At 48.4% G+C, this 24,173-nt stretch overlaps 1 protein-coding gene across 1 annotated transcript in view; it reads left to right on the forward strand.

Annotated features, from left to right (window-relative positions):
- Hk2 (hexokinase 2) overlaps positions 1–19,765 on the forward strand; it is a 48,680-nt gene extending 28,915 nt beyond the window's left edge. Inside the window, exons 4-18 of the mRNA XM_028762331.1 lie at positions 747–866; positions 1,492–1,587; positions 1,892–1,991; positions 2,275–2,458; positions 5,616–5,771; positions 7,028–7,261; positions 8,674–8,978; positions 10,254–10,402; positions 10,639–10,758; positions 12,852–12,947; positions 13,905–14,004; positions 14,101–14,284; positions 15,280–15,435; positions 16,040–16,273; positions 17,754–19,765. Coding sequence (XP_028618164.1) covers positions 747–866; positions 1,492–1,587; positions 1,892–1,991; positions 2,275–2,458; positions 5,616–5,771; positions 7,028–7,261; positions 8,674–8,978; positions 10,254–10,402; positions 10,639–10,758; positions 12,852–12,947; positions 13,905–14,004; positions 14,101–14,284; positions 15,280–15,435; positions 16,040–16,273; positions 17,754–17,898 — 2,379 coding nt within the window. The 3' untranslated portion in view covers positions 17,899–19,765. The remainder of the gene's footprint in view (positions 1–746; positions 867–1,491; positions 1,588–1,891; positions 1,992–2,274; positions 2,459–5,615; positions 5,772–7,027; positions 7,262–8,673; positions 8,979–10,253; positions 10,403–10,638; positions 10,759–12,851; positions 12,948–13,904; positions 14,005–14,100; positions 14,285–15,279; positions 15,436–16,039; positions 16,274–17,753) is intronic.
- The last annotated feature ends 4,408 nt before the right edge of the window (positions 19,766–24,173 follow it).

The following is a 24,173-nucleotide window of genomic DNA, read 5'->3' on the forward strand; positions in this document are numbered from 1 at the left end:
AGTCAGGGGAGCCAAAGATCTCCTTGGGCATGAGACAGGCATTCTATTCTGGGAGGAAAAGCTGGACTAACATGAAGGCCAGCAGAGGCTGCTCTGTTCTCTGATGTATGTGGACTTTGTGATAACCACGGCGTCCTCTGACTTATTGGGGTTCTTTTGACCAAGATTAATTTAAAAGGCTTACATGGAAGATTCCATCTAACGAGCACTCTGATTAGCGTTAAGCCTTTGTACACATTGCGTGACTGAGTCCAGATGTCGTTTTGAGTGACAGTCCAGATGTCATTTCCTTTTCACAGGAGAGCAAATGATGACATAAGTTCTACTTGCTCGTTTTTGTGTGTTACTTGTTGCTGTAACAGAAGTAACATTAGGAAGGGGGCCTTTACTTTGGCTTACAGCTGGAGGATGTAGTCTGTCATGGTAGGAAGAGAGCATGGCAGCAGGAGCCTGAGGTGCTGGTCACAGTTATGTCCACAGTTGGGAAGCAGAGAGATAGATAGGTGCTCAGCTAACTCCTTTTTAATCAATTCAGAGCTCTAGCCTGTGGAAGGCTGCCTCCCACATTTGGGGAAATCTCCCCACTTCCACGAAGCTAATCTAGAAACTCCCACACAGGCGTGCTTAGAGGTTTGTCTTCTAGGTCATGTTAGATTCTGTCAAGTTGGCAATTGATAGAAACCATCACCCCGAGTCTATCCCCTGTCACCCTGCCTCCCCGCTCACCTTCCTGCTTGTGTCCTTAGCTGTTTGACCACATTGCCGAATGCCTGGCCAACTTCATGGACAAGCTACAAATCAAAGAGAAGAAGCTCCCACTGGGTTTCACCTTCTCTTTCCCCTGCCACCAGACGAAACTGGATGAGGTATGACCGGCTGAGATGTTTCTCGGAAGGGGACTCCTGAGCCACCTGCAGCTGCAGTGGCAGTGGCGATGAGGAGTTTTGCATATGAGCTTTCAGTACTGAGACTTATGTCCTTCTGGGAAGCTGTGTGTATGTGTTATGTGTAGGTGTAGAGGGTGGCGGTGAAGGTTATGTGTAGGTGTAGAGGGTGGCGGTGAAATAGGAGAGGCAGTGATGTCCTGCCCCTCCCCCAGGCAGTGCTGTTCTATCCCCCTCCCCCACATACTTTGTGGTATCCTGTTCACATTAGCAGGAGTGAGAAATTAAGATCGCCTTTGATCTAAAGTGCTATGAGAAAGCCCCGTGGGTGAAAGGAAGATACCCAAGAATGGGGATGTGCTCATTGGCAGAGTGCTTGCATAGCACACACTGAGCCTTGGGTGCCATCCCCGATACAGCATAAACTGGCCACGGTAGTGCCTACTGAAATCCCAGCCCTCAGGAGGATCAGAAATACAAGGCTATACTATTTACCGCTTCTTAACCGTGACTTTAGGCCTGAGGTAGAGGGCTCTGCTGAGGACTTGGGAGGTTGCTGTTGCAGTGGTGGAAAATAATTATATATATATATTTGGCCCTCGTCTAGAGTTTCTTGGTCTCATGGACTAAGGGGTTCAAGTCCAGTGGTGTGGAAGGCAGAGATGTGGTGGATCTGATCCGGAAGGCTATCCAGCGCAGAGGGGTGAGTAACGGGTGGGAGCTCGGGGTCCACAGGCTGTCCTCACTGTCAAGTAGGAATGTTGGCATGATTGACATGAGCGGGGAATGGAGCAGGAGATGGCTCCTTGCTGTTGTCTGGACAACGGTCCTTATTGGTAAAGACAAATGGAGAATAGGTGGATGGGGAGTCGGGGGTGATCCCTACCTCTATCCATGTGTGGCCATGGGTTGGGTTAGCAGCATACTTTCATGGTGTATCTCGCTCTTTCTCCATCTTCACACCCGTCTTCCCCTTGTGATGATGAAGGCCCTTTGATCTCTTGCAGGACTTTGACATTGACATTGTGGCCGTGGTGAATGACACAGTTGGGACCATGATGACTTGTGGTTATGATGATCAGAACTGCGAGATTGGTCTCATTGTGGGTGAGTGAGTGAGATCCTGGTGTGAGGGCCAGCATTGTACGAACTAGTCATTAGCTTGGGTGTTTCCTGCTATGCAAAGATAGTGATGCAGCTACTTTAGGCCAAGCCAGGACTTCCGGAGTTAAGCAGTGTACAGGAGAGAGGCCTGGCCTGTGTGTTGTGTTTTCCCAGGGGGCTGCCGTGAGGAATCTCAGCCCCTAGGCAGACTTCTACAAGCAATGAAGAGGGAGGTGGGTAAGACAATAGCACATGTAGCCACTGAATGGTTCCTTCCTTTGACCAGGTACTGGCAGCAACGCCTGCTACATGGAGGAGATGCGTCACATTGACATGGTGGAGGGTGACGAGGGACGGATGTGCATCAACATGGAGTGGGGAGCCTTCGGGGACGACGGTACACTCAATGACATCCGAACTGAGTTTGACCGAGAGATCGACATGGGCTCACTGAACCCTGGGAAGCAGCTGTAAGTGGCATCTTTCTGTGGGTGGGTGAGTGGGTAGGGTGTGGAGCTGAGGTGGGGACTGCCACAGCAAGGGCTTGTTTCCACGCTTCCTTTGCGTTATCCACAAAGGGTTGTGGAGGCACACTAGTTTCGGGAATGGTCGTGATCATAAGACTGCAAAGGGGCTGAAAGCAGAGACAAGAATCGGATAAACCGCACTGCCCTTCAGGATGGTCACCGTTTTGCTTGGGTTCTTCCTAATACAGAGTCTTGGTCAGCAGCTCTCTGTGTAGCCCTGGATGTTCTGGAACTCACTCTGTAGACCAAACTGGCCTCAAACTCAGAGAGATCTGCTGCCTCTGCCTCCCAAATACTGGGATTAAAGGTATGTGCCACCACTGCCTGGCAAGATGAGGCTCTTAAAGAAAGGCACCATTTTGTGGCCTTCGGCCCATCACTGCTTGGATACCAAGACTGCAGCAGCTGGTTTTATTTGATGATGGGAATTGAACCTGGGCAAACACTACCAACTGAGCTACAAACCTGGCCTTTATTTGTTTTCTTTGTTTTGTTTGAGACAAGGTTTCACTGTTTGGTTTCTGGTGGCCTGGAGCTGACTATGTAGATGAAAGCTGGATTCAAACTCACAGAGACCCACCTGCCTCTGCTTCTTAACTGTTAGGATTAAAGATATGCTGCCCTGTATTGACTTTTTAAAAAATTGTCATTTATTCAGAGTCCCATGGCTTGTCTTCATTCACACTAGCCCAGTTATGACCCAGGGACAGTTAGTTGGAGGCAAAAGCTAAGCATTTTGCATCCTGAATCTTACACACACCAGTCTTATTTTTGTTACTTTTGATTCTTTTTTAAGACTTTGTATTTCTTTTCATCTCTTTAAATTAGATTTATTCATTTCATTTTATGTGTATTTTGCCTGCATGTATGCATGTGTCTGCATGTATGCATGTTGTACCACATGTGTATTTGGTGACTGGAGATCCGAAGAGGGCATTGGATCCCCTGGAACTAGAGGCACACATAATTATGAACCAGCATGTGGGTGCTGACCATCAGATCTGGGTTCTTTGCAAGAGCAGCCAGTGCTGAGCCCTCTCTCCGACCGACCCTCCTTTTGACTCTTCTTACACAACCTTACTTTCTCGAATTTGCTAAACTTCTCTTGAAACAGGATTGGTGGCTGCTGCAAGGGCTGACAACAGTTGCAAAACCATTTTTGAGCAACATACCATTTATTTCTGTGGTCCTCTTGGTGCTGTGAATGTTTTAGAAAAATTTAGTTCTGATCTCTCTTTGGGAAAGGAGCCCAGAGAACCCAGCTCTGTACACCGGGGCGGAGGTAGGTAGCCTTTCTTTAAGTCACAGGCTTCTCCGCTCCATATTGAAATTCAAGCCTGTGCACTTGCAGCTTTTTTAGGATCCTGTGGTTGTGTCTGCTGTGGGTGCTGAGAGGTCAGCTGAAAAGCCGTTCCTTCAGTGTCCGCTTCCCTCAGTGGGATGAACCCAAGTTACTGTGAGGAGCCATGTGTCCTTGGGCGAGTCCAAAGATAAAATGAGCAACAGAACTGGCTTAGCCACAGGTGACTGAGGACAATCGGAAGGGGGTCTTCCTCTGAGGTGCTGCTGGGCAGTCACGTTGTAAAGAGCCACTGAGGGAGGACAACTCCTCAGTTATTACGAGCCGACTTTGTTGACAGTCAGATGTAGACATTGGGATTCTACAGTGCTGAAGCCAGGCTGCTTCGTTTGGGCTTTTGGTTTTTGAGACAGCTGCTCGTGTGGCCCAAGCTGACTTTGGACTCACTATCTGAGATGACCTAGATTCCCCCCCCCCCCGTTTAGGGTTTATTTTGGGTTTTTAGTTTTTCTTTTCTTTTCTTCTTTCTTTCTTTCTTTTTTTTTGAGATAGGATGTCTCTGTAACAGCCCTGTCTGTGCTAGAACTCAATTTGTAGATCAGGCTGGCCTCAATCCACAGGAGTCTGCCTGCCTTTGCCTCCCTAGTGCTGGCATTAAAGGTGTGCATCCCCCATCCCCCACTTACCTATTTTTACTTTATGTGCATGAGTGATGAGTCTTTTATTTATTTATTTATTTATTTATTTATTTATTTATTTATTTATTTTGCATGTATTTGAGTGCACTGTGTGCATGTAAGCCTAGTGCTGGGGAGAGCAGAAGAGGGCACTGGATCTCCTGAAACTAGAATTACATGTAGTCCTGGGCGCTGGGAATCAAATTTTGTTCCTTCAGAGTGGTACTTACTCTTAACCATAGAACCATTTCTCTAATTCTTTGAGATAGGATCTCACCATGTAGCCGAGGCTAGCCTAAAACCTGATCTTCCCGCTGGTGTCTGGAACCATGCTGCCAGTGCTTCTTTAGCCTTACTCTGAGCAAGTCACATTTTGCTGATTGAGGGCCTGGTTTTCAATTCCTGCTAGGTGTTCTGTGCCACACCCCTGCTGGGCCTCCTGAGTGGTGTGGCCCATCCTAGTTAATACAAGCCCATTATGTTTCTTGTCTCTGCCCCTTTAGGAGACATCAAGGGGCTTTCTTTACCAAGAAGATAATCCTAAGGGCTTGGTTTCTTCGGTCACATGGGCCTAGGCAAAAAGAGCAATCGTTAAAGAAAACAGTGCCACCTAGTGATAGGAAGTTAAATTACTGGACTTCCTTAAGCTAATTTTTTCCTTTAGCTCTCAACATGTTCACCCCCAGATTCTTGAGCTCACTTCTAGCCTGCCCTGGAACTTTACCCCAATCTCTGTCCAGGTTACTGGCTTTTTGTTTTTATTGTTGTTTGTTTGTTTGTAAAGACCAGGCTAGTCTTGAACTAACAGAGATCCACCTGCCTCTGCCTCCCAAATGCTGGGATTAAAGACATGTACTACCACCTCCTAGCCTCTTCCCAGGTTGTTATCATCCATTTTCTTGAATTCACAAATTTGGAAAGGCAGCGTTAGTGGATGAGTGGGAAGATCTGTACCTTGATATAATTTTAGCCATCTTGTTTCCTACTGGGGACCTATCTAAGCCTTTTAGTTGCTGTTGTTACTATGATTACTAACTTTCCTTGAGAGTCTCACACTGTGCACCGTCATCTGGAGGAGAGAGGGTGCACATCTGTTGATGGCGAAACTGTTCTCTCTCTGCAGGTTTGAGAAGATGATCAGCGGGATGTACATGGGGGAGCTGGTCAGGCTCATCCTCGTGAAGATGGCCAAGGCAGAGCTGCTGTTCCGAGGGAAGCTCAGCCCAGAACTCCTCACCACCGGCTCCTTTGAGACCAAAGATGTCTCAGATATTGAAGAGTAAGCTCTGGGCCCACTGCCTCTCTGCTTACCATGAGTTTGGCAGGAACCGAGGAGGGAAATAAGGGGTGTGGCTTGGAGTTCTGTGTGTGTGCGGGTGTGTGTGTGTGTGTGTGTGTGTGTGTGTGTGTATCAAACCTTGGGTATGTGTTCTGCAGAGTGTCTATCTTTGAGGCAGACTTTCTCACTGGCCTGGAATTTAGTGGGCTAGGCTTAGTGAGCCTCCAAGGATCCACCGGTCTCCACCTCCTCATCACTCTGGGATTAGAGACATACCACATCTGATTTTTTTTTCTTTAATATAAATTGTGGGGTTTGAACTCGAGTTCTTGTGCTTGCCAAGGATGCACTTTTCCCAGCGAGCTCTCCCTTCAGTCAGGCTTTTGAGGTTGTAAGGAGGACCAGAAGAAGTTCATATAGATGTCTTTGGCAGCCATATGACTTTATTCACCAGTCACCACTCTCACTAACTTGAGTATGACATAAATACTTACCTGCTCATAACTTGGGAATGGGAGCAAGGACATCCTGGTTTTTTGTTTTGTTTTTTAATCACTAAACAGTGTTCCAAAGATTCAGGTTTACTGTTCTGTGCTCGAAAGTTCTACTTGGTTGAGGGAGTCTTACAGTTTCAGGGACGTGATGGAGCGAGGAAGTGGTTTTAACGGAAAGAAGGGCAATGAAATAGTTCAAAGCACTTTTCGAGGACTCTTTGGAGCAGTTCTGCCTGCTTTTTGTTAAGCCCAAAAGGAGATGAAGGTGTGTGTTATAGAGGCACGGGGCTCCTCCAGGAGAGGCTCAGGCGCAACGTCCAGCCCTTTCCCAGTGTCTTCAGACACAGACTGGCTTTTGCCGTTCTAGAGAGCAACAGGTGGGGTCCATACTGGATTCAAGTACTCAAAGGTAGCTGGCAGCTGAGTTACCATTCATCTACTTTGAGGGAAACAGAGAGCAGGAACCCACAGGCTCACTCACTCAGCATGTGCAGCAAAAACAGGGTCCTGTCCTTATAAGGTACACACAAAGGAACTTCAAGGTTTTCCTTGTGGAAAATAAAAAAGCACCTACAGAAACCAGGCCTCCCTCTGTGTGTGTTTGTGAGTGTTGGTGGTCTGGGAGAGAGGAGCCTTGAACTGCTGTGTAATCAGCACTCCCTGGAAGGAGGGCTTTGCTAGAACTGAGGGACTGCCTTGCCAGCCCCTCTCACTGGTGGCCACAGTGAATTGAACACTGCTCACACCCTGTCTGTTTCCCAGGGATAAGGACGGAATCCAGAAGGCTTACCAGATCCTGGTGCGCCTGGGTCTGAGTCCATTGCAGGAGGACTGTGTGGCCACACACCGAATCTGTCAGATTGTGTCCACGCGCTCGGCCAGCCTGTGCGCGGCCACCCTGGCTGCGGTGCTGTGGCGGATCAAGGAGAACAAGGGCGAGGAGCGACTTCGCTCCACCATTGGCGTTGATGGCTCGGTCTACAAGAAACATCCCCAGTGAGTGAGCAGCCCAGGGCTGGGAACAATGGAGTCCCCTGGAGACTCCATGAGGCAGCTCTGTATTGCTTTCTATATGTTCTCCAGTGGACACTGCTGGTATGGGTGGGTGGGATTGCTTTCTGAAGGCAGCTGATAGTTTGCCCTCTGTGTAGAGCTCCTGGTTGCTGTCTCTTCTTCTACTCTGTTTTGAGACAAGCTTGTCATCTAGTACCAGGCTGGCCTTAGTCTCAGTCTGTGCCCATGGATGAGCTTAAATTCTGATCTTGTCTCTGCCTCCCAAGTTCTAGGATTGCAGGCATGTACCACCACCTTTCTGAAGCGTTTTCTGTCGAATGCTTTGTGCATGGTAGGCAAGCACATCACCAGAACCCAACATCATCTCCGGCCACCTCCCTTTTTTTATGAGTTACTGATTCATCTCTGTTCTTCCCTTACTCTGGCTGGTTCATGTGGGTACCATGCCTTCTATTAGTGGCCATCCAACCTTGAAGACACCAGCCTCTCCTGATTTTGGTGTTGAATTGTTCCTGCCCTGTCATGTCCCTTTGTTTGTATATTCAAAACTGTTCATATCTCAACCGGGACCCAGAAGATATCTCTTCTGATCACTTATTTTTCCACTGTTTTCTCAGTGTGAGTGCCAGGTCAGGGAACCTTTAACTGAGCTGGTGGCTGCCATCTGGCCCTGAGATCGATCCCCTGCTTTCCAGACCAGGGCCGTAGGAACATGAATAACCTGGGAATGTGGTTAAGAGGCTGGTTCCAGCTGAGTGACTGGGCGAGGCTGACTTTTACAGTGACCAGCCTGCAGGAAGGCTGCTTGCTGTCCTGTCCGTGTGGGTGTGGGTGGTCTGGGAGAGGAGTCTTGGAATTGCGGTGCTGTGCTATCCTCAGTAGTCAGCTCTCTCTGGAAGCTGCAGGAGGTCGCCACCCAAGAGCCTCTCACTGACTCCAGTTGTTCAAATGCTTCTGAGACCTTCACAAGAACTGGAAAGAGAAAGGCCAGAGTCCAGGAGAAAGATACTTGTAGGCTTTTGTTGTTGTTGAGTGTTTTCCTGGGGCTTCAGATAAAATGAGGCTGGATCTCCAGGAGCATCAGAAACATTTGATTCTAGTAGTCTGCCCTAGCAGAGGCTGGCACCCTCTGCTAAGCTTAGGAGCTGTGGCCTGTTCCATTAGAAAGAGTGGCTCTGTGACTACATTCAGGGGGCAGTAGCTTTAGAAGAGCCAGCTAGAGCAGCTGTGATTGAATGAATAGCTGGGCCTTTATACAGTAACCCTAAGATGGGGAGGACTGGAGAGAGGAGGTACGGGCACCACGTGCTTCTGCAGGGGCATGGTCTGCTCTGCGGCCATTTATACCACAGACTGTAACCATGGACACCTGTCTCTTTCTCTGTGTGTCACAGTTTTGCCAAGCGTCTCCATAAGGCAGTGAGGAGGCTGGTGCCTGACTGTGATGTCCGCTTCCTCCGCTCTGAGGATGGCAGCGGCAAGGGGGCGGCTATGGTGACAGCGGTGGCTTACCGTCTGGCTGACCAACACCGGGCCCGCCAGAAGACCCTGGAGTCTCTGAAGCTGAGCCATGAACAGCTGCTGGAGGTTAAGAGAAGGATGAAGGTGGAAATGGAGCAAGGTTTGAGCAAGGAGACGCATGACATTGCCCCTGTGAAGATGCTGCCCACTTACGTGTGCGCCACTCCAGATGGTACAGGTACGCAGCATCGGTGCTGTGTGTGTGTGTGTGTGTGTGTGTGTGTGTGTGTGTGATGTGTCAATTAGCATCCAGTCTCCCTAGAGCTGTTAGGGGTAGTTAGGGGTAGTTGGGAAACCCCTGATGCTGGTATTAGAAACTGAACTTGGAACCTCTGCAAGAACAGTGTCAGTTCTTAACTGCTAAATTATCTCTTCAGCCTCATTAGTTTTGCTTTTTGAAATGGGTCTAATGTTGCTCAGGCTGGCCTCAAATGTAGTCCAGGATGACCTTGAATCACCTATGCTAGGACTGTTCCTGGACCAAATTTTTGTTTATTAAAAATTTACTGGGCTGGAGAGATGGCTCAGCAGTTAAGAGCACCGACTGCTCTTCCAGAGGTCCTGAGTTCAATTCCCAGCAACCACATGGTGGCTCACAACCATCTGTAATGGGATCGGATGCACTCTTCTGGTGTATCTGAAGACAGCAACAGTGTACTCATATACATAAAATTAAAATAAATAAATCTTTAAAAAAAATAAAAATATAAATTTGCTGTTTGGTAGAGAACTGAAACCAAGAGAACCTTGTTCAAGTTCATACAACCGATGTCAGCTGACATTCAAACCTAGGAATCTGCATTCCAGAGGCAGCTCTCAAATACCACATTAGTTTGGATCTACATGTATTTCCTGTTTGGCCCCATACAAAATATTTCTGGTTCATGATTGTTCACGGTTGGCACAGGCTACACAGGCAAAAGTTTTGGTACTCTGGTAATACGGGGCCATGCTCCATTCAAGCACCCCTCAAAGATTACCTTGAAGAGGGAAAAGGAATGTGTCAGATTGTCTCGGGGTCTTATATATAGCCCAGGTTGGGTTTAAACTCACAAGGTAGCTAAGGTTGGCCTTGAACTCCTGATCCTCCTGCCCCCACATCCCAAGTTCTGGGATTGCGGGCATTCCACTTTCCCTGACTTCAGTTTTCTTTGAAGAGTCCCTCTACTTTTCCTTCTCTTCCAGAATCGGACCCTAGGTGGTACGATTTCTCTCGGCTCAAATTCAGACAGTTTTAAGTATACTGTATTGGCATTCTCCGTGTTCTGAAGAGCTGACTTCTGGGGTTCTACTAGATGGTGGGCCCATTCAGATTTGATCTTGAAGATTTTCTTGCTTAACTGCCAGGTGGCGCTCACACTCCATCTTCTCCCAAGACTTGCGTTCCACAACCCCAACGAAGGGAAATGTATTCTCTGTGACCCCAACTCATTATCCTGGGTTCATTTTCCAGAGAAAGGAGACTTCCTGGCCTTGGATCTTGGAGGAACAAACTTCCGGGTCCTACTGGTGCGCGTGCGTAATGGCAAGCGGAGGGGCGTGGAGATGCATAACAAGATCTACTCCATCCCGCAGGAGGTCATGCATGGCACTGGAGAGGAGGTGAGGCGAGGGGCCAGAGAGAAAGGCGTGGTGGCGGCAGCGGTGATACATTAGGGAGGAGGGGAGGTCATGATGGGTTGTGCTTCTGGGAGGATCCAGCGACCTCCCAATTTCAAAGACCAGTGTTTCTCCGCTCACCCCTGGCTTGAGGAGGGCAGTGGTTCAGCAACCCGGCAGAGTTGCTCCGGATTAGTGCTGCCTGAGCTTGCATTTCTCAATGCCCTTTCTTTCTACAGCTCTTCGACCACATTGTCCAGTGCATCGCAGACTTCCTTGAGTACATGGGCATGAAGGGTGTGTCCCTGCCTTTGGGTTTCACCTTCTCCTTCCCTTGCCAGCAGAACAGCCTGGACCAGGTAGTGGCACCTTCTGGGAAAGCTCTCCTATGGGCTTCCTCAACTCTAAGCTCACTCCAGTTTACAGGGAAGAGAGTTGTTCTTAGAAGAGTGAAAGAGGATATGAGTGAGCTTGGGTGGGGACCGTAGGAGAAACTGGATACCAACTTTTTGGGTACACAGATAACAATGACAATCAAAAATATTAACTCATAGAGTGTGTGTGTGTGTTGCCACATGCATATATGTTCAGGTAGAGGTTATCCACCTTGTTTTTGAGAGAAGGTCTCTCATTAACCTGGAGCTCACTTAGGCAACGCTGTCAGCCTGTTTGGAGATCCTCCTGTCTCCACCTCCCCAGCTTTTATGTGGGTGCTGAATATCAAACTGAGGTCCCCCTGCACATGAGTAGACCCTCTCTTTCTTTTCATGCCAACATGTACAATTTTGTATATTTTTATCATGAAACTCGACACTATTAACTGTTCCAACCAGGGTTGTAAGATCTTAGATCCTTGCTGGGTTTTTCTGTGTTCTGTAAGGCTCCTCTGGTAAGACTAGAACTTAATAAAGAGTAGACAAAGCAGGAACTAGCTGTGGCCTTGGCGCTGGTGACCTCACCTTTTTGATGAGGTTTCAGCAGGTGTTAAGGACACCTGGTGACCCACACACAGGTCTTTGGCCACACTTCACTGGCTTTGGGCAAGTCTCCCCTGGTTGTTGTTTAAGCCTGGTGTTGACTTGTTACAGTCATCATCTGAAGTGAGGTTATAAACCTCACTTTTGCCAGAGGCACAGAGCTCAGCGGTAGATGAGAGATGAGTAGAAGAGACAAGCATGCCTTTGTCGCTGTGTGGGTGTAATTAGCCAGGGCTCCACGGTACTGTGTTTTGTTCTGTTCATAATCTCTTGGGATCTCACCACAGTTTGACACACCCAGGTTTATGGGATACCCAGGTGATGGGCATATACCATGAGCAAAGCTCGGAGACACCATGCATGTGGGTGGCCGTGATTCCAGTCTTCTGTAGTTTGTATAGTACCAACAGCAACAGGGAACAAACCCTTTTTTCTCCCATGTACAAAGCAAATGGGCATTTGTGTCTAGATGACCCACCACACAATGGAGGATGCCCTAAAGAGGGGCTCAGGGGCCTGGCTCAGGTGCTATGTTGCTTGCTTTGTAATAATGAGGATCTGAGCTCAGATCTCCAGCACCCATGTAAAAGCTGGGTGCAGTTCTGTGCCTGTAACACCCGGCACTGCAGAAGCAGAGCCAGGCAGGTAGATCCTGGGTGCTCCCTGGTCAGCTAGTCTTAGCTCAATCCATGAGTTCCAGGTATAATGACGGATTCCCTCAAAAAATAAGGTGGACAGCAAATGGGGAAGGTGTGTGCCATCAGCCTCTGGCCTCCACATACATGCCATGTGCCCAGCTCTATGCATGCAGATGTGAACAGAAACACTCCCTTCCTCTCCTCTTCCCCCCGCTTAGGGCCTGTAGAAGACTCTGAGAACCTCTCTAGGTTGACATTGTTCATTAACTCTGGAGTTAAGACATACACACCAGGCTGGGCAGTGGTGGCGCACGCCTTTAATCCCAGCACTTGGGAGGCAGAGGCAGGCGGATTTCCGAGTTCGAGGCCAGCCTGGTCTACAGAGTGAGTTCCAGGACAACCAGGGCTATACAGAGAAACCCTGTCTCGAAAACAAAAACAAAACAAAAAACAAACAAACAAACAAAAAAGACACACACCGGCCCTTCTAGGCCTTGTCCGCTGAAGGAAATATGCATTGGAGCGTTTGCATGGTGTTTAAGCCATGAGTCACTGGGCCAGGGGGTGATCTAGATCCGGCAAATCCCTTCAGTGCTTTGATAACCCACCAAGTAACTGTGATCATGACAAAGCTCTCACAAGTGGTGGTGAGGATCAAATGATGTAACCAAGTCTCAGTACCATAGATGCAGGCTCAGAATCATTTGTGGGTAATCCGCTCTGCGAGGCTGAGAGCTAGAAGCAGAACCAGGCTCCAGGAATGACCCAGGATCCCCTCTCGGCTGTCCCTCCTCTGTGCACCTGTGTGGTTTTTATTTTCTACTTATTTACTTTCAGAGCATCCTCCTCAAGTGGACAAAGGGATTCAAGGCATCTGGCTGTGAGGGCGAGGATGTGGTCACCTTGCTGAAGGAAGCGATTCACCGGCGAGAGGTGGGAGACATGTTGCAAGGCTTGGTGTATCTGGAATCCAGGATTAGAGCACATGTTACTGCTTTGTTGGGGGGAAATTAACTTATCACTCAGCAGTGGTTGGTTAACGACTAAGAGGCCAGGTTCCAGTGGCAGGTGCTGCTGTAAGGGCTTTAAGTAATGGGGAGAGCAAAAAAGGGTGAGCAGATAAGTGGCAGTGTGTGTGTGTGGTCTTAGATGGGAATCCTTAGGTACTAACTACCTCAGCCTCTGAATGACTGGGATCAAAGGTATATGCCACCATGCCTGGCTTTTCTTTGTTTTTTGTTTTGTTTGTTTGTTTTGTTTTTTTTAAGATTTATTTTATGTATGTGAGTACACTGTAGCTGTCTTCAGACACACCAGAAAGAGGCCATCAGATCCCATTACAGATGGTTGTGAGCCACCATGTGGTTGCTGGGAATTGAACTCAGGACTTTAACAGTCAATGCTCTTAATTGCTGAGCCATCTCTCCAGCCCCTTATCTTGGTTTTAGAGACAGATCCTCTCATTGGCCTGGGACCAAACAGTTAGGCTAGGCTGGCTAGCCAGCAAGCCCTAGGAGTCTGTTGGTCTCTGTTTCCCTTTCATGTTTCATGTTTGCAGGGATTGCAAACATGTACTGTCGTGTGTGTCTCTTTCGTGGGTTCTGAAGATCAAACTCGGGTTGTCATGCTTGTAAGGGAAGCAAGCACTGCTCTCTGCTGACTGATCTGTCTTCCCTGCTCAGAAGTGGTGATCTTAATGTCCTAGCCAGTGGAAGTGTAGGTCTCAGTTTGAGGAGGGGATGTCTGGGCAGGGGCAGGTGAAGTGAAGAATGGGCCATAGCATATACCATTTGGAGTATGTGTGTGCACCTGCGCATGCATGTGTGCGTATGTGTCTTGAAGTTTCTGACACTGGGATTTGTGGAGTAGACATCTTCTTCTTGCCATCAGGAGTTTGACCTGGATGTGGTTGCCGTGGTGAATGATACAGTTGGAACTATGATGACTTGTGGCTATGAAGACCCTCACTGTGAAGTTGGCCTCATTGTTGGTAAGGACACTGTTCATCCTGCCCAGGTGGGGTTGCACGGCTCTGGGTGGGTGGGAGGCTGGTGTTGAGGGAGCATTGGCGGCCTCTGATTGACAGGCACTGGAAGCAACGCCTGCTACATGGAAGAGATGCGGAATGTGGAGCTGGTGGATGGAGAGGAGGGACGGATGTGTGTCAACATGGAGTGGGGAGCGTTTGGGGACAACGGCTGCCTGGATGACCTGCGTACAGTGTTTGATGTCGCAGTGGATGAGCTTTCTCTCAACCCTGGCAAACAGAGGTAGGCAGCCACCTGTGTTCGGAGCTAAATCCCAGAACGGGGCCTCCATTGACTGGGCTCTCCATCACCGTGGCATTCTGAGGAATGCCTGTTCTCTTGAGGAGCCTAATGGGTTTCTCCTTCAAAGAGGGTCTTCTCAAACACATCACGAGGTCTCGGAGAGTGTACTGGAGGCTAGGTCTGAGACTGAGGAAAACCAGGTGGGAACAGGCAACACACACACACACACACACACACACACACACACCCCAGTGTGAAGAAGAATTGTTGTGGCTCTGGCAGGAGGGAAGACTTTCATTTTTACTCAGCATCTAAGACCTCTATTGTCAGAAGGAACAAGCATCCCCAGTGTTACAGACTCTCATGTACAGGGGCTTGGAGCTGAGCTGAGCCCTAAGATCTGTCAGTCTTTCTGGAAGGAAGATGCTATCTACCTACTATCTATTCAGTGTTACCAGACTGAATGAGTAGTCAAAGACTGTGGTTTTTTAGAACACACTTTGCAGTCTATCATTAGTCTGAATTAAAGGACCTCTGTGAGCCAGGCAGGTAGCATTAATGAAGGAAGCAGGCTACCAAAAGAGGTAGGACAATGTGTCTTCAGTACGCCTTGGGCCCTTGACTTTGCAAAAAGGCATAGTGCGTATTCCAAAGACCTCCCAAGTCATGCCATAGTCGTGGTTGGTTCCAGAAGTGAGGATGGGGAGTGGGGGTGGGGTCTGCTGTTGACAGCAGTTACTTAAGGTCCAAGAGAAAACATGTAACAGTGGATCCTCCCCTGCTCCTGGAATTGGTTTGGGTTTTGTCTTTTCTTTTTTTCTTTTTTTTTTATTTAATTTTCCTAATAAGCCTTGTGGGCCTCAGATATCAGGGGGTGAGTTTTGCTGAATGTTTGAGGAGATTTTTGGATGTTTCCTGCGAGACTCCGTATCCCCCCACCCCCTTCTGCCTGGACACGTCTGACCCCTTCTGACCTCCACGGACATCCGTTGCAGGTTCGAGAAGATGATCAGTGGGATGTACTTGGGTGAGATTGTGCGCAACATTCTCATCGATTTCACGAAGCGGGGGCTGCTCTTCCGGGGCCGCATCTCAGAGCGCCTCAAGACAAGGGGAATCTTTGAGACGAAGTTCCTGTCTCAGATCGAGAGGTGAGGATGAGAAGCTTGGGAGGAAGGTGGGGCGTGTCCTCATTTTTTTTTTTTTTGTCGGATGAATAGACAAGCTAAAGGGTTTCCCCAGCTCATGTGAGGCCAGGATGTAGAGGTCTGTCTCTGGTGAGTTACCCACTCCTAACTGACACTCTTCAAAAGATCCACGCTGAACATGGAAAGAGGCCATGAAAATAGGATTGGTGAGCTTTAGACCGAGTATCAGGGCTAGTCTGCGTGTAGGATGAAGATTTTCTTTGTTTTCAGTATAGTTTGGTTTTGGCTTTCTTGAGACAGGTCTTACTATGTAGATAAGGTTGCCCTTGCGTTGGTTTCAATCCTCCTGCTGGAGCCTCCTGACAGCTGCTAGTACAGGCGTGACTCACCATGCCTGTGAGCTTGTAATAACAATGCCCTACTTTGGAAGTAAAATAGGATGAAGGGCCGCTTGTTTGTAGCTCTGTCACCTTTAGGAAGAGCAGGTGAATGAGTTCTGTTCGGAACGGGACCATTCTCCACTGTGCCTCCATGGGACTGGGGGGTCCTTAGGGCCACTAAGCCTCTCTGTGCGTAATTAACCGTGCACTGTCCATCTCTCATGCAGTGACTGCCTGGCCCTGCTACAGGTCCGAGCCATCCTGCGCCACCTAGGGCTGGAGAGCACCTGCGATGACAGCATCATCGTGAAGGAGGTGTGCACCGTGGTGGCCCGGCGTGCGGCACAGCTCTGTGGTGCAGGCATGGCCGCCGTGGTGGACAAGATCAGAGAGAACCGTGGGCTGGACAACCTCAAAGTGACGGTGGGCGTGGACGGGACACTGTATAAGCTCCATCCTCAGTGAGTGTCCGACCTTGGGGACTGCCCTGTCTTCCTTCTTCTCCTTGTGTATTTCTCTTTTTGTGCTTCTCTTAGCCACTCAAAAGAGGGTTTAATGCTTAGTTTGCAGATTAGTGGGGATGACCCTTTTGTTGGCTTGAGAGCCTCTGTACAGGTGTAGTTGGCTAATTTCAAGGCTGGGTTGAAACTATTTTGGTTTTGAGCCAGGGTAGGCTTGAATTCCTTATGTAGCTGAGGCTAGCCTCTAATTCCTAATCCTTTGTCTCTTGGAGTGGGACAACAGGAGTTCACAGCTACCAGAGATCATAGGTACCAGAGATCGTATCACCACTGTTTCTGTAATTGATGTGATGTCTATTCATTTTGAGATTTTGGCTGTTTGAATGGTGCTGCTGGTTATGATTCAAGCAAGATTTTTTTCTGTGATCCAAGGACGACCCTACGGTTGTCACTGGGTGGCTGTGTTGCTAAAATAAATTCTTTATCAGAGCACAGCCACACCCATCCCATGTTCACGTCCTGACAAGTACATATTTCTTGCTGAGATGGCAGGGTGGTCATGAGAGGGCACACAGTCTGCTGCACTGAGACATGTATATGAGTGTCTCTGTCGGGGCATGTACACAAAACTGAAGGCACCCGTGCAGGCTGATTGCCTGGAACTGGAGTCACAGTTCCAGACAGTTGTGAGCAGCCTGACCTGGTACTGGCGATCAAATTTGGCTCCTGAAAGAACAATAGATGTTCTTAGTCACAGAGCCATCTCTCTAGCCCATCATTTACCTTTAAAAATTATTTTAATTATTTATATACAGGATAGAGGTGGGAGGTGTGGGGAAGTTATGTACCCAGGTACAGTGCCTACGGAGGCCAGAAGATGGCATTGGATTCCCTGGAGCTGGAGTTACAGGGTATTGTGAACACCATTTGAGTGCTGGGAACTGAATCTTGATCCCCTGCAAGGGCTTTCGTACTCCTCAGTGCTGAGTTCTGCCCCACCCCTTGGTTTATTTTTGAAGCTAGAGTCTCTTGTATCCCACTAGCCTTTAACACAGCCTATCCCTGCTTTGTAGCCAAGGTAACCTTGAACTTTTGATTCCCTTGCTTCTTGTTTGCTGGGATTACAGACATGGGCTATACCATGCTCGGTGGATGCTGGGGGTGGAAACTAAGGGCCTAACTTATGGTGCTAGGCAAATACTGTCGACTGAGCTACATCCCCAGACCAACTGATTTGTTTTGAAGGAAGTTCACCAGCATCTCAAGACGTTTGTGCCAAAACTTGAGCCTCTGTTCTTGTGATTGTCCACCGTGGTGTAAGGCTTGGGTGTGGTCCTAGCCCCTGCAAGCCTGTCTGTGGTACCAAGTGTGAAGTAAATGTTTGTTAGTTTGTAGGTGCCATGCTTCACTCTTCAGCCCTCTTTCCAGCTTTGCCTGAAGACATCAACCAGTCACAACCCCTTTTTTTCTCTCTTTCCAGCTTTGCCAAAGTCATGCATGAGACGGTGAGAGAGCTGGCCCCAAAATGTGACGTGTCCTTCCTGGAATCAGAGGACGGCAGTGGGAAGGGAGCGGCCCTCATCACTGCTGTGGCCTGCCGCATCCGGGAGGCCGGGCAGAGATAGAACCCTGGGGGCCAGACGGGACTTCTCTGCTTCCTCACTTCCCCGTTTTAAATTATGAGGAGATGGACCCCCTGGCATTTCCTTGGCAGAGAGGACCCTGTGAGACTGGGACTTTTGTCTCTGTATATTCACTGTAGAGTTTGGTACCCAATCCTTGACCTTCCTGAGACTCAGAAGTAAGGAATTGTTCACAGTTGTTCCTGCTGATCACCTCCTGGGATGGTCCCTCCCCCGTTCTACTTCCTGTACAATCCTATGGGATGGGGACAGTCTTGAGAACATGGTCGCCTCATCTTGGAGCTGAATGTGACATTTGTAGGTGGAGAACATCTTGAAATGTTGATGCTTCTCTCATCAGAGGCAGATGTTGGGAGGGAGGGAGGAAGAGGAGAGGTATGGACGTCCCTCTTCAACTCAACCCATAAGCATCACCCTGCCGGTTCTAAACATTTGCTATCCTGGAATAGAGCAATCCAAACCAAAGCTAGAATCGACGCCTCCTTCAAGTGTTTGTGGCTTTACCTCACACGGCTGAATGTGTCATCCATGAGCAACAGACCTTGGGGACAGCGGTGGCTTTGGTGGCTTTTCAATGTTTTTTTTTTTTAATTTATGTTTGAAATTTATTTAGTTTGAAGCAGGTCCTCTCCTTCATCGTGTAATGGTTAATTTTGTAAGTAATGTATTTATATGTTCCTTTGTTCTGTATATAGCTGGCCAGGGTCTCCTCTGACTCGGCCTCATGAGTAGATCATTGTAGTTCAGGAAATGAGGTGGAGACACTGACTGGCTCTCGAAATACCTCATTCACCCAAGGGAAGAGGAGAGACATGGAGCCTCTTGGTGAGTGATCGGCAGAGTGCCAGCCTCCCGGCTTCCTCTTCGGTCTGTGAGGTGTATGCAAAGCAGGGATGGAGACTGGTCCGCTGGGACGAAGAAGCCACCGCAGCTGGCTGCTCGGTCCAGATGCTTTCCTAAGTGGTCTCACCTGGAATGTTAGCCAAAGAAAACCAAAGGATTTGTTGCAAGTTCTTACTGCACAGAGGACGTGATTTGTAGGTCAGTCAGCGTTTCAAGACAGCTTGACAAGATAAAGGAAGCCACGGAAAACTGTTTTTAAAAGTCACATCTGACTGTTGGAGCAGACCATTTGAAGCATTGAACCAAACCTCAGGGACGTCTCGGGGTGTTTGTTCGTTTGTCCTGCTAACAGATCCCACCTCTGGTTTGTCTCGTGTTTTACACGAGACACACGCTGTCTGTCTGCTTCCTCGGACTGAGCTGCATAGAGCTTCCAACTCGCCTTTTTATACGTGTTATTTATTCCAGACTATTTGAGGAACGGGAAGACACCGATGCCCTGTTCTCTGCTCTCCCAACACGGTTCGCTGTGAATCCAAAAGTTCACTTCTCCCTTCAAAATATTAAATTGACCACCAACGTTAAACCTGAATAGGACGTAATAAAGAGGGAACAGCCTTGTAACACTAATAAACAAGATACGGGGGTCAAACAGAAAGACCAAGAGAAAACAGCATCGTGGCTGCATTTCGAGCATCTTTCAAACTGTTCTGAGCAGAGCCTGGTTACAACGAACAAACTGGAGTAAATGAAGGCTGCCCAAGTCCTCCGGGGAGGCCCAAGGGAAGGTTGAATCTCGATGCGTTCCAGGCTGGCACTGCCTATCTGGGGTAGCTCCCTCAACCTGCAGTTACCTTAGCAGACCACTGAAAGCCAAAGCCACCTATGGATGTGTGCACCACTAGAGGGTAGCCACGGAGTGCGGATGGATTCTGACTAAATTTTTGGATCTTGAATTTTAAACTTTAAAATCAAGCACCATCTAGGAAAGGACTCTCTCTTTTTTTTTTTTTTTTAAAGGTGGAGATGTGTGTGTATATGTGTGTGTGTGTGTGTGTGTGTGTGTGTGTGTGTGTGTGTGTGTGTAGCTTTTAGGGAAGTTGGCTTTCAATCCAGAGCATGAGACAGTGTGCTGTGTTCCTAGCGTGAGGCTGGCTGCTCCCAGCACTAGGTTGACAGCCCTCTCTGCTAAGCTGCTTTGTGTGATAGTCACTGAACCTTTGACTCATCTCAGATCCCAGGGCACTCGGTCTAGTGAGTGTTTTGTCACCATGTACAGTAGAGAACTAGTTGAATTAACCATGTGATGTTAACTATTATTAATAAATTTTAACTTTTTTTTTTTTTCAAAATATTCAGTGTGTGATTGGATCTTTAAAATGAGCATTTTTAAAGAGTGGTCATCTTTGGGGCAAGTTAGAGCTTCCGGGCCAGTTTGATCAATCATTGATGGGATCAATACATTTGGAGTGTTGTGTTATCTTTCGGTATCCATGGAGAAGGATTCTGGAATACTAAAAGCCTGTTGGGGGTCAGATCCTGTGATTGCTTTCTATGGCTGTGATAAACGCCAGGAACCAGCAGCAGCAGGAAACAGATCAGATGCTGAGAGCAGAGGCAGAGCCTCAAGCCAGAAACAGTAAAGAGGGTGTGAATCCTTAAACGCTCTGCCTGCCCCCAGTGACACATTCCCCAACAAAGCCACACCTCCCTAAGCTCCACCGAACAGCAGCACTAACTGGGGACCAAATATTCAAATGCCTGCGAAAATGGGACACGTGCTGGACACATGCTGAGCACTGAACCCAGGGCCACCCTAGCAACCCTGCCACTGAACTCCTAGTTCTCCCAACCCCGCTTTCAGATGGGGTCTCATGTAGCCCAGGCTGGCCTCGGACTCCTGGACCAGCTTTAGCCTAACCAATGCTGGGGTTACAGGTATGTGCCACCATCTGCTTTTGAGACTGGGTTCTCACTGGGTCTCTCAGTGTAGCCTTGAACTCCCTGTAGCCCAGCATGCTCTGCATTCTTTGGTCTTACAGTCTTAACCCTCCTGAGACGGTGCATTTATAGACAGTCCTTTTTTTTGAGACAGGCTCTCACTATGTACCCCAGAAGGACCCACATCTTGCTATGTAGATCAGGCTGGTCATTAATCAGGCAGTCCTGATTATCCTTCCAAGAACTTGGAGCCACAGGTGTGAGCCGCTACAAGCTTGAGAGGTGACAAGAGCAGAAGGACGGGAGAGTCAGGGTCCAGCTGGTCTGTCCTTGTGATCCCAGTGCTGAGGAGGCGACACAGGTGGATCCCTGGAGTTCTACAAGCCTCGCTTACACAAGTTCCAGGCCACAAGAGACTGTCTCGGAGAACAAGGAGGACAGCTGAGGAATAACAGCTGGACTCGACCTTTCATTTCCTTCCACGCACCTGTGTGTTCGTGTCTCGGATTTTTCCAGCCTTTACATTTCTGAAAACATTTCCCTTAAAAATGTGGTAAGATTGGCAAGATAGTTACGTTCATAAAAGATCTTGATATCCAAGTCTGATTTGATCCCTGGAGCCCACCACAGAAGAGGAGGACTGATTCTCACAAGTTTCCTCTGATCTACACACACACAAACACACACACACACACAGAGTTCCATTTTTATCCTACACTGAATGAGTTTTCCCTCCCTCCCCAGCCCTGCTTTCCGAAGCTCATCCCACTGGCTGAATAATGATAAGCAAACTTATATGATGGCCTTGAAGTGATTCTCCTGCCTCCACTTCTCCAGCGCTGGAATTCCAGGCATGTGCCACCACTCCCAGCTCACATGCCTCTTTGGCCTTTCTGCCTCAAAGCAGATTCCCTCACATTCCCCACTCTGGGCCTCTGGGCTTTGCAGCTGGCTTGTTCCTGTCTGCAACCTCAGCCATTACTGCTCAGCGCAGTGTGGGCACCTCTTTCCCCAGGTTGCTTTGGCCTTTCTGACAGTGGGATGGAAAAGCTCCCTTCATTCGTTACTTCCCATCGATGGGGTGGGGCTCCAGAGTGGGCACAGACAGCTCCCCACAGACCCTGATACTGGATCGGCAGGGAAATTTTTTTTTAGTGTGATTTAGGGGACTTTTCTATGCGGTGAGGCCCTCAATGTTCCTGATAGCACTTACTGTTAGCATTCTCACTCACCTCTTCCCTAGGCTGACTCCCTGCTGATTTCCCCATTCTCCCACCCCCACCCTCCATCCCACCCAAGGAAAAAATTAGCTTCCTTCAAGCAAGTGGACTGTCTGCACTCATCTGCTCCCAGCTTGGAGGTAGCGTCCCCGCCAAATCCCGCGCAGCCGCTCTCCTTGTTTTGTTTTCTTCAACTGGGCCCCAGGTGCAGAAGGCTGAGACACAGGCACTTACTCCAGTGTTCAGAGCATTTTCTAGTCTTTGCACAATCTGTTTTTGCTTTTCTGTTTGATTTCCCTCTGAGCCGTTTCTCTTTTGTTCTTTCCTCGCAATTGGCAGTCTGAACACCCTGCTTGATGCCACCTCATTTCTGTACAAGTCTGGATGAGGCACACATTGTTTCGGAGCAGTCTCTGGTTTTCTTTATTTCCTTTTCTAAGGAGATGGATGAAATACAGGGGCCTGAAAATGCCAGGTGTGCACTCTAAACTGAACGATAGATCCTTGGCTCTTTATGATGCTTTAAGAAAAATGCACAAAACATAGTTGGCTAAAATCTTTTGTCTACCCCTCTCAAAGCAGGATTCTTTTGGATATTTTTATCTATCTATCTATCTATCTATCTATCTATCTATCTATCTATCTATCTATCGTGTGTGTGTGTGTGTGTGTGTGTGTGTACATGGGGGGGGGGAGAAGAAAACCTAGAATCAGCTTCCTTCTCCCACCCTGTGGGTCCTGGGATCAAACTCATGTCGTTAGATTCATAGGCAGGTGTCTCTACCCACTGAGCTATCCTACTAGTCTGGCACATTTCAAGGCCCATAGACATTGTTGTGTTCCCATCTATGTCATTACTTCTGGCAGCTACAATTGTCTCCTTTTGTGTATGTCCTGTCTGCCCGTTCGTTTTCTCATGGGTGAATATGCACTACTGACCCAACAATGGCTACACAGACACTGGCTTTAAGCCCTTGTAACGGTTAATCTTGGTTGTCAACTCTATGATATCTGGAACCAACTAGACCCCAAGAGTCCAGGCACTCCTGTGAGGGATTTTCTTCATCAGATTAATTGAATCAGGAAGTCCTACCTTCTGGTGCAGCCCACATAAAAGGACTGGGCAGAAGGAAGCTTTCCTTTTGGCCAGCTTGCCCCCATTCTCACCGGGACACCCATCTATGCTGTTGCCACAGCCGGGACTAAACTCGGCTTCTTTAAGATTCCAAAGTAGACTGGAGATCAGTAGTTCTCCAGGAGTCTCCCAGAACTCCAGCACAGACTGGAACTGCTGAGACATCTATTCTTGTGATCTGAACAATTGCCAGAGTATCTATAAGACGGGCATTATTAGACTACCTGGGCTATGCTTTTCAAAAGTGTGATCTCCCGGCTTCAGGCTTCAGCTGCCTGCTGCCACGGTGCCCCTGTCATGATAGACTCTAATCTAACCCTCTGGAACCTTGATGAAGTCCTTGAGAAGCCTTTCTTCTGATGGATGTTCAGGGGAAAGCACTTCATCAGAAGAGGAATTTTTTAAAAAAGAAAATATTCTCCAGGAACATACTTGCCTGCATATCAAGATCCCATTTCTGCCCAGTCCTGCTCTAGAGATGCTGGAAGCTGAGCGAGGGCAATTACATTTAAAAAAAAAAAAAAAAAAAAAAAAAGCAAAGCACCTTTGTCCTAACCAGGATGTCCCTCAAATGTCTTTGTGATCTCTTCTCTGGGCATCCACTCAAGACTGCACCGTGGCTAATGGAGCACAAGTGTGCTACACTGGGATCCTGTGATAACGGGCTGCCCTGTCCAGACTCCCCTGACATTATCCAGTTGTCTAACCACTGTTAACCTGCTAATGGTACGTTGGGAATGTGTGTGTGTGTGTGTGTGTGTGTGTGTGAGAGAGAGAGAGAGAAAGAGAGAAAATGTCTGTCCGTCTGTCCATCTGTCTGTATATGCATGCCATGTATGGTATGTGCAGGGCCCTAAGAGGCCCTCAGAGGGTATCCAGTCCCCCTGGATCTGGAGTTAGAGGTGGTTATGAGCTGCCCTTTGTGGGTGCTGAAAACTGGACGCGGGTCTTCTGTAAGAGCAGCGAGTATTCCTAGCCACGGCACCGTCTCTCTGTAAGAGCAGCGAGTATTCCTAGCCACGGCACCGTCTCTCTGTAAGAGCAGCGAGTATTCCTAGCCACGGCACCGTCTCTCTGTAAGAGCAGCGAGTATTCCTAGCCACGGCACCGTCTCTCTG

Source organism: Grammomys surdaster, unplaced genomic scaffold (assembly GCF_004785775.1).
Source record: "Grammomys surdaster isolate TR1022 unplaced genomic scaffold, NIH_TR_1.0 133, whole genome shotgun sequence".
Taxonomy (NCBI): domain Eukaryota; kingdom Metazoa; phylum Chordata; class Mammalia; order Rodentia; family Muridae; genus Grammomys; species Grammomys surdaster.